The sequence below is a fragment of the Procambarus clarkii genome, chromosome 37 (genome assembly GCF_040958095.1).
Source record: "Procambarus clarkii isolate CNS0578487 chromosome 37, FALCON_Pclarkii_2.0, whole genome shotgun sequence".
Lineage (NCBI taxonomy): Eukaryota > Metazoa > Arthropoda > Malacostraca > Decapoda > Cambaridae > Procambarus > Procambarus clarkii.
The window spans coordinates 14,214,450-14,225,132 of NC_091186.1; the positions used below are offsets into that span (position 1 = coordinate 14,214,450).

A 10,683-nucleotide genomic window follows, 5' to 3' on the forward strand; every position below is an offset into this window, starting at 1 on the left:
GATGGTCAGCTGGGTGTTGATGGTCAGCTGGGTGTTGATGGTCAGCTGGGTGTTGATGGTCAGCTGGGTGTTGATGGTCAGCTGGGTGTTGATGGTCAGCTGGGTGTTGATGGTCAGCTGGGTGTTGATGGTCAGCTGGGTGTTGATGGTCAGCTGGGTGTTGATGGTCAGCTGGGTGTTGATGGTCAGCTGGGTGTTGATGGTCAGCTGGGTGTTGATGGTCAGCTGGGTGTTGATGGTCAGCTGGGTGTTGATGGTCAGCTGGGTGTTGACGGTCAGCTGGGTGTTGATGGTCAGCTGGGTGTTGATGGTCAGCTGGGTGTTGATGGTCAGCTGGGTGTTGATGGTCAGCTGGGTGTTGATGGTCAGCTGGGTGTTGATGGTCAGCTGGGTGTTGATGGTCAGCTGGGTGTTGATGGTCAGCTGGGTGTTGATGGTCAGCTGGGTGTTGATGGCCAGCTGGGTGTTGATGGTCAGCTGGGTGTTGATGGCCAGCTGGGTGTTGATGGTCAGCTGGGAGTGTTTGATGTGTAGCGCCTCGGCAGTGTCCAGTCTGCTGTTGGCGCTGTATCTGGCGATTATTTTAGTGTTGTTGGTCAAGATATCTCTGGTGATGGTCTGGGTATGTGTAGGGACTATATGTTCCTTGACAGGGTCTTGCTAGTGGGCATTGTCAGGCTCCTTGAAAGAGATGTTGTTGTCTTGCCTATATGTTGAGATCATTGGGACTGACAGGTCCCAAGTGGGTGTGTGAAGGCATAGACAATATTGGTCGCTTTCAAGGCATTTTATTTGATGACTGAAAACTCCTTCATGAGCATGTGAAGAATTGCAAACCTCCTGGCGACTGTGACTTGCATAATCTTGAAAACATTAACAAAAATAGATAAAACACTAAACACTGATTTCCACAAAAGTGTCAAAATAATTCTACCGATCATACTTTCCTCAAAATAGTTCATGACACCATCCTCACCTGGACCTCAACTGCCCAACCCTCCACAAACACACCCACTGCCTCCCCACGCCCCCTGCCCCCCACCCCCTACAGTCACACCCCATCTCCAGATTTTCTGAGTAAATGAAAATCACATATCCCAAACCTGTGTGATGTGTGACACCTCCTGCATAGTGACACACATAACACATACCAGTGAACGACAGAGAGAGAGAGAGAGAGAGAGAGAGAGAGAGAGAGAGAGAGAGAGAGAGAGAGAGAGAGAGAGAGAGAGAGAGAGAGAGAGAGAGAGAGAGAGAGAGAGAGAGACAGACGGGCTACTAACCCCTCCCAACTACATCAGTAGAGAGGGGGAAAGACCTAACAACACCAGATGCTCTACAGTAACATAAGACTCTTGGTTAACACATATACAACCTACAAGAAACAACACCAGAGTTGTACCGGAAATAAATGGACACAACAACATCGCTAAGAGGGACACTCCAGTGTCCGTGTGTCCCCGAGTCCCAGGCAGGCGGAGGGACCCCCAACCTACATTAGCATGAAGTTAAGGCGCTCTCCGGGGTGAAGCGACCCTTAATCTACTCACTGGAGCAGTTCCAGACGGTTAAGATGGTAGAATGAAGATATTTACATGAGGAATAAAAATCACGAACACAGAGACATGATTAACGGTTCACAAGAAATAATGATATCCCAATCAATGGTTCACAAGAAATAATGATATCCCAATAAACGGTTCACAAGAAATAATGATATCCCAATCAACGGTTCACAAGAAATAATGATATCCCAATCAATGGTTCACAAGAAATAATGATATCCCAATCAACGATTCACAAGAAATAATGATATCCCAATCAATGGTTCACAAGAAATAATGATATCCCAATAAACGGTTCACAAGAAATAATGATATCCCAATAAACGGTTCACAAGAAATAATGATATCCCAATAAACGGTTCACAAGAAATAATGATATCCCCATTAATACTTAATATCGCACAGGCACGTTCATCTCTCTGATATCTACTCTGGTCTTTCTTGAGTTTAAACCTACCTGCTTTATTTCCACTATTTTGTGTTCGATTTCTGTGTCGATGTATTTGAAACCATACATTGATTGCCCCAACCCGTTACTTGATATCCTTTTGTCCGTTATATGCTTTAATCATGTAATATCTAGTACGATATCTTTCAACAGACTACAATTTAATATAAAAGCTTTTTTTAATCAGTCTTTATATGGAAGATTTCCTATTTTTGGGGGGATTAAATTTGTTATCTTCCTGGAGGAGGCTCTTCCATGTGTCTTACCCACCGATGAAAATCTTTCTTGTATGTATATTTTTAATTTTTTATTTATATATATACAAGAGTTCTTACATTCTTGTTCAGTAGCACGCGAAGTGTTTGGGCAAAATCCTTAATTCTAATATTCCCCAGAATATTAGAATTAAAAACCCGCCAAATCGTTTAACAACCAGGTACTAATGAGGTACCTCGTACCTCTAGTACCAATGAGGTACCTGGTACTATGAGGTACACATATTTATCACATATAAAGAGATCTTTCGAAGTTAATCTCTTGTTAGGCAATTAATGTCTCGTGCACTGATGTAGGACTTCCGTGTGTGGCGGTTTTCGTTGTCTACGCGAATGATTTCTTAATCATCTGCGAGTTTTGAGGGACTCATTAACAGGAGTTCTTGGATGTCTCACACCCTGGAGAGGAACTCCATAGTGCCTTACACCCTGGAGAGGAACTCTATAGTGTCTCACACCCTAGAGAGGAACTCCATACTGCCTTACACCCTGGAGAGGAACTCCATAGTGCCTTACACCCTAGAGAGGAACTCCATACTGCCTTACACCCTAGAGAGGAACTCCATAGTGCTTCACACCCAGGAGAGGAACTCCATAGTGCCTTACACCCTGGAGAGGAACTCTATAGTGTCTCACGCCCTAGAGAGGAAATCCATACTGCCTTACACCCTGGAGAGGAACTCCACAGTGTCTCACACCCTAGAGAGGAACTCCATAGTGCTTCACACCCAGGAGAGGAACTCCATAGTGTCTCACACCCTAGAGAGGAACTCCATACTGCCTTACACCCTGGAGAGGAACTCTATAGTGTCTCATACCCTAGAGAGGAACTCCATAGTGCCTTACACCCTAGAGAGGAACTCTATAGTGTCTCACACGCTAGAGAGGAAATCCATACTGCCTTACACCCTGGAGAGGAACTCCACAGTGTCTCACACCCTCGAGAGGAACTCCATAGTGCTTCACACCCAGGAGAGGAACTCCATAGTGTCTCACACCCTAGAGAGGAACTCCATAGTGCTTCACACCCTGGAGAGGACTCCATAGTGCTTCACACCCTGGAGAGGAACTCCATAGTGTCTAACACCCTGGAGAGGAACTCCATAGTGCCTCACACCCTGGACAGAACCTCAGCACCTTACACCCTGGACAGAACTCCACAGTGCCTCACACCCCTGAAAAAAGCCATCCACTTCCCCCCCACCGTCGCGACGACTCGTATAGTCACCCCTGACATCTTGCCTCCTCCTCTGAGAAGCAAATTACGCTCGGAGTAACGATAAGAACCCCCACCAGTACCTGTCCGCAGCCCTGGGCTGGTTATCTGCAGGAAGTGATGGCTCTGGAACCAGTTCGTGGCGGCACAAGGCTCTGCTCACGCCACACGTACACCATAAGCTGCCCTTTTTATTGAGCTCTTCATAACCTGTTAATTATAGGAGGAAGGGAAAAACAAGTTTATTGTGATCAATAAATACTCAAGTCTCTTGGGTGCTGTCAGTAAATGCTTTATTTACCGGCCGGGGATGTTGCTAGTTGAATCTGTCGAGGAGGATAAGCTGTGAATTAGATACTCAAATTGAGGTAATTTACAGGAGCCTTAAAGAAATGGCTAGAGAGCCAGCGTCGGTCTAGACACGACAGTGAGAAGCAAATCACTCTAGCAGAGTGAGAGGTGATTAGACCAACTGGACCGCGAGAAACTGACTGGAATACGAGGCACTTCAAGATGAATCTCGAGTATTTAAGATGATCTTAACTCACTCGACGATTCTCGTGGCGTCTAACCACAGGAGACGCTCCACTCACCTTCTGGTCACTTGCAGTGCAACATTCACCGAGGAGTGATCTTATAAAGTTCATGAACAGGGTACATAAAGTTCAAGATGTCTCTCCGTGTTGTTGTTGCAAACGTCAAGATGTTCAACACACGATTGTTGATGCGTGGAGATGCCTGTAACGTCTTCGTGTGGATGAGCCACACTCATCCGTCAGGTGGATGAGTGTGTGGCTAGTACCAGTCACTGTGGATGAGTCTAGCTAGTACCAGTCACTGTGGATGAGTCTAGTTGGTACCAGAGTCACTGTGGATGAGTCTAGTTGGTACCAGAGTCACTGTGGATGAGTCTAGTTGGTACCAGAGTCACTGTGGATGAGTCTAGTTGGTACCAGAGTCACTGTGGATGAGTCTAGTTAGTACCAGAGTCACTGTGGATGAGTCTAGTTAGTACCAGAGTCACTGTGGATGAGTCTAGTTGGTACCAGAGTCACTGTGGATGAGTCTAGTTAGTACCAGAGTCACTGTGGATGAGTCTAGTTAGTACCAGAGTCACTGTGGATGAGTCTAGTTAGTACCAGAGTCACTGTGGATGAGTCTAGTTAGTACCAGAGTCACTGGATGAGTCTAGTTGGTACCAGAGTCACTGTGGATGAGTCTAGTTAGTACCAGAGTCACTGTGGATGAGTCTAGTTAGTACCAGAGTCACTGTGGATGAGTCTAGTTAGTACCAGAGTCACTGGATGAGTCTAGTTGGTACCAGAGTCACTGTGGATGAGTCTGGTTGGTACCAGAGTCACTGTGGATGAGTCTAGTTAGGTTGTCAAGGACAACAATGTACTCTATCTCTTCAGTCTTTTACAGTATGCGATTGTGTGCCTTATTTATGGAATAACTAAGATTTCTTGTTGCAGTTGTTAGTATTGCATCAAGGAACTTTATCCTGATCAATGACAAGGTAATTTGGTGGTAGTTGGCAGTTAGGAGTCTATCGTCTATCGTTTCCTCCAAAACATTAAGTACCATGTTCGCCACCCTCCATGCTACAGGAATGTTCCAGCTTGTTTACATTTACACCTGATAGTAATCCACCGAGCTCCTTGCATCATCCAAGCAGAACTTGACTAGGTGAGGTCAAGCCAGGTGGGTTTCACCCACCAGAGAGGTTTCACCTAACATAGCAGGTTTCGTTCATTGCCCGAGATTGATTGATTGAAGATTAAGCCACCCTAGAGATGGCACGGGCATGAGTAGGAGGTAGATGTAATGCGTGAATGTAATCTTGAATACGCAAGATGTTGTTGTTATAGATTCAGCTACTCGGAACAGGTTCCAAGTAGCACGGGCTATGGTGAGCCCGTAACTTACCTGGCACAAGAGCGGGGTAAGTAGCACGGGCTATGGTGAGCCCGTAGTGAACTTACCTGGCACAGGAGCGGGGCAAGTAGCACGGGCTATGGTGAGCCCGTAGTGAACTTACCTGGCACAGGAGTGGTGCCTGGAATACGCAAGAATTCTTGCCTTATCTTATAGGTTTCACTGCACCTGGCATTCTTCCCCTCACTTGGAGGGCCTCGCATCTACTTACCTGTCAAGCTTAAACTCACGTGACAAGGTTTCATATCACTTGGCAAGACTCGCCTCAATTGGCAGGCTTGACATCAGCTGGCAAGCCTCACCTTAATTAGCAGGACTCACTTCAACCAGCTGGCCTAACCACACCTTCAAGACGTCACCTTATCTGATAAGCTTCATCTCCCCTAGCATGCCACCCATCTCACCTAGCATGCCACCCATCTCAACTAGCATGCCCCCTCCCAACTTCACCTAGCATGCCACCACCTCACCTAGCATGCCCCCCACCTCACCTAGCATGCCACCCACCTCACCTAGCATGCCACCCACCTCCCCTAGCATCCCCCCCACCCACCTCCCCTAACAGACCTCACCACAAATTTGAGGAAAATCGAATGGTTAATCAAAGTCCGCTCGCTTCACTTTTTTTCCGTGCCAGGAAAGAGAATTGATCTCTTCCTAATTTCCTTTGTATTTTTAGCCCGGGAGTCCCATTTAGAGTCTGTTCTCCCCGGTGAAGTTCAAAGCTTGTGTGGATTACACGTAGGATAAAAATCAAGTTAGAGTTCATTCACTGTGTTAAATTTTCTTTGAAAATATGCACGCAGACACGAGAACGACTTTCCAGTGTGGCATCTGTTTACATCCCAAAGTAGGTAATCAAGAGTTGTGTGAAGCCTCGTGGTGCGATCGCTGGCCGGCCCGGTTCACTGTGGTTCCAGGCTAGACTCCTCTACAGTGGTGCTGGTTCTAGCTAGACTCCTCTACAGTGGTGCTGGTTCTAACTAGACTCCTCTACAGTGGTGCTGGTTCTAGCTAGACTCCTCTACAGTGGTGCTGGTTCTAGCTAGACTCCTCTACAGTGGTGCTGGTTCTAGCTAGACTCCTCTACAGTGGCGCTTGTTCTAGCTAGACTCCTCTACAGTGGCGCTTGTTTTAAACTAGATTCATCCATAATTCGTCAACTTAATCTCTTCTCTTCAGAACTTTCCCTTAAACTCTGTAAACATTGACATATATAGACTGTTTACAAAAATATATCAACTACGCAAAACAAACATTTAATCACGTTTTAAATAACATGCTGAGTGAACCAGAAGATGGCATTTGGTATTTAGCGAGATCGGAAAATAGTATCTTTAACATTTTGTTGCAAAGCTGGCACAGAGGTTGATACAAAGACCAGTCACCCTGCGAAGTTTGTGGAGACTAGCCGTGAGCGTCTGGCCTCTAACTCTGAACAGATTGATTGATTCATAAAGATTAAGCCACCCCAAAAGGGGGCACGGGCATGAATAGCCCATCAATAGACAGATGAGACATTCTCATTTATAGACAGTGACTATATCCCTAGTTATTAAACCATAGATATCCCATTCGCCTTACTATGTGCCTTTAAACCCCGCTCTCTGTTTTCTAGATCATCTAACAATCATTACTTGAAGAATAATGCCTAAATATCCTCAATACTTAGATGCTAGCTAATCTTGGATAATTTTCTCAAACTTAGACAAGTTGGATGAATGAATACAAACTGTGACATCAATTGCCCAACTAAGAGAGTTTACAGTAAAGATTATTGATTAAAATTTGCAAATGCATAATAGGAAGGAATTCAGTGGTGAGTGGTTTCGCAAGCTTTTAAAAATACACAATATTATATAAACTCACAAACCCATTGGACCTCCTTGTAAATAAACGAATATTATTATTAATATTATTATTATTATTATTATTATTATTATTATTATTATTATTATAGTTCGTTGGATGGTGGGCTTAGGAATATCAACCACGTAAATGGTATTAACTCTTAGGCTGCTAATAACACCTATAACTTTTTTTTCTGAACTTCATTGAAGCAGTTCGAATGCAATTTTATTTTGATTATAAACTCTTGGATTCACCGAGAACGGATTCCTGCAGTTATGATAACCCCAAAACAAGCACAGATGAAAAGACATTTTTCACATTTAATTGATACGTTTAAAGTGCAAATAAATTTATCTGTGCAATATAAAGTGCATTATATATTATATTATATTATATTATATATATATATATAATATATATATATATATATATATATATATATATATATATATATATATATATATATATATATATATATATATATATATATATATAGCCTTTTGGAATATATGTAACTCTAAATTACTAACAATATTGATATGTAAGTTTGAGAGAACAGATGATCTCCTATACCTAGTCCTCTACTCTTCAAGGTGGCCAGGTGTACACAATAAGAGATGAGTCCCACTCATCCCCCCCCTACTCATCAACTCTGGCGTGTCCCCCCTCTTTCTGTGTCCCCCCCTCTCTCTTTGTCCCCCCCCCCCCTCCTGTGTCCCCTCCCTCTATTTGTCCTTACTTCTGTGTTCGTCCTCCAAGTAACCATCCCTCTCAGTACCCCCCCCCCCACCAATCTCTTTGCCCCCCCCCCTCATTTCCCTACTCCCCCCACACTCTCCCCCCACCCCCATGCCCCTAAACCCCCCACTATCACCCCCACCATCCCCACCTCAGGGCAACACTCGGCCACAGGCTCTGAGCTATAAACTCCTCATTAAACCTTAAGAATTTGAGATTTTCAGCCATAAATGCTCGTTCTGCTATCGTGGTAATTCTTATTAACTTGGTGGGTGGTCAGTCAGGAGGTGGCGAGTCCTCCCTGGGCTGGTTTTTGTGGGGGTTTAAGTTCTCCAGGTTCTTCTTTTTTAGGGTTTAAGTTCTCCATTTCTTTTTTTTTAAGGGTTTAAGTTCTCCATTTTTGTATTTTTTAGGGTTTAATTTCATCATTTTTTTCATTTTTTTAGGGTTTAAATTCGTCATGTTTTTCTTTTTTAGGGTTTAAATTCTCCATTTTTAAATTTTATGGTTTAAGTTCTCCATATTTTAGGGTTTAACGAACATGTGCTGGGCTGAGTCTGTGAAATGGCCCGTGAATACATATACATATGTTAATATATACATTGCAGCCTTTCTTAGTTAGCACATATTTTATTGTTAGTTTACTTAGGTTTTCGGGGACTAACAATCAAGCGGTTTACATTTATTCTGACAGCAAACCGCTCCCCTCCCCCTGTAGGAGAGACCAGACCCTCTCCCACCCCCCCCCCCCCCCACCCCCTCTGAAGGAGACCAGATCATAACTAACTCTGTAAAACTAACCTTCCCCCCCCCACATATACTGATGGACTGAAAGTAAAGTACAAGGTTACCAGGGACCTGAAACACCAATTATGCGTTTCCTGAACGTATTGAATCTTTCAGGTCATCTTCCGCCTATATAATGCGAAAAAAATTATTTTCGGTAGCAAACAGTCTTGTTTAGTTCCAATTTGTACAAAATACTAATATGAACTAATCGGATTCGAGATGTGTGCTACAGATCAGCCAATCAAGACTATGCAAGAGAGCCAGCCAATTAGGGAGCAGCTCCTACTAGACCTCTGAACTATTAGACTGTGAAACAAAATTTTTTTAAGTTTGCAGCCCGCTGTGGGAATGAAGTGGTGTCATCAGCTGCTGTGGGACTGTGGGAGCAGAGTGGTGGTGTCAGCAACTGTAAACCCTCTTTTGGGCTTTCCCAAAGACCAAAGGAGAGTTTACCTCTTTTGGCCTTTGGGAAAGCACCGTTGGACTGGGGTCGTTCAAGATCTGGAAAAAACGTGCATAAAAGTACATTCATTAGTCTTCAGTCTTTAGAAGACTTGAAGATAAAGTTCTTCATCAGTAGAAGACTAATGAAGAAGACTGAAGGCAGGTAGGTTAGTCGCCCACCTGCCTCAAGACCCATATGTCACCTTCCACCAGATCCCGGCCATCAAACCTATGGTGCAGAGTTGATGTCTTGGGAGACAAATGGTATTCCAGGCACAACAGTCACCCCTAACCGGGAGATTTTTCCCCCTCGACAATTTTTTTAACATCAGCATGTGTCTTGAACTCACGAGAGTAGAGGAGAATAACGCTCTTTGAAAAGAAGATGGAATAAGATTACAAACTGAAATACGTCACCGAAAAACATAACATGATTATCTTTGAGATGATACGTCGCTGGTGAGTGGCTTGTCTAAGGAGCGACTTGAGAGGGACACGCTACCCAGCTCATGTCACAGTAGTGATTGATTGATTGATGAAGATTAAGCCACCCCAAGAGGTGCCACGGGCATGAATAGCCCGTAACACATTGATGTGTTTGTTGATCAATTAAATCTGCGGTTGGTGAGATGATTGACATAGTTCTCCACTCTACACACGCGTCTGCATCACGTATAATGTTTGAAGCATATACTTCCACTACACATAAGGGGCATAACTGGCCGACCCCTCACAGCGTTCAAGAGAGAACTGGATAAGCACCTCCAAAGGATACCTGATCAACCAGGCTGTGACTCATACGTCAGGCTGCGAACAGCCGCGTCCAACAGCCTGGTTGATCAGTCCAGCAACCAGGAGGTCTGGTCGACGACCGGGCCGCGGGACGCTAAGCCCCGGAAGCACCTCAAGGTAAGGTAAGGTATATATGATCTCTGTGAACGACTATACAAGAAATAGAAGAACCACGTGAACGAGGAAATGCAAAATAAATTAAAAAAAAAAGACATCAAGTATATTTTTCATATTTTTCGTAAAATTTACGACCATTTATTCCTATACATGAATATATGATCGTAAAGAAGCCCAACAATGTCTATTCCTCTTTTATTTGATTAATAAATTTGACAAACTTTTAGGTAACCTACAGTAAAGACGAAATAATAATAGTTCATTGTGTTGGGGGACAGGCAGCCAGAGTGTGTATATATACATATTAGGCACATATCAAGGTCCTCCTTCCCCTCAAGAGGTCGAACTACTGACCGCCCCCCCCCCCACCCCACCCCTAACAAGCTGACTAACTCCTGAGAGCCAATTTACTGCTAGGTAAACTGGAGGCCTTATAGGTGATAGGAAATGCCCCCCACACAACCATTTCGGTCTCGCCCGGGATTAGAACCCGGAATTCCCAATTGTAAG

General features: G+C 44.1%; 1 protein-coding gene across 1 annotated transcript; it reads left to right on the plus strand.

Moving 5' to 3' along the window:
- Positions 1-2,675: 2,675 nt before the first annotated feature.
- Positions 2,676-3,335, plus strand: LOC138371821 (uncharacterized). Its single transcript, XM_069336844.1, has one exon. It carries the CDS (start codon positions 2,676-2,678, stop codon positions 3,333-3,335), a length of 660 nt encoding a protein of 219 aa, XP_069192945.1.
- The last annotated feature ends 7,348 nt before the right edge of the window (positions 3,336-10,683 follow it).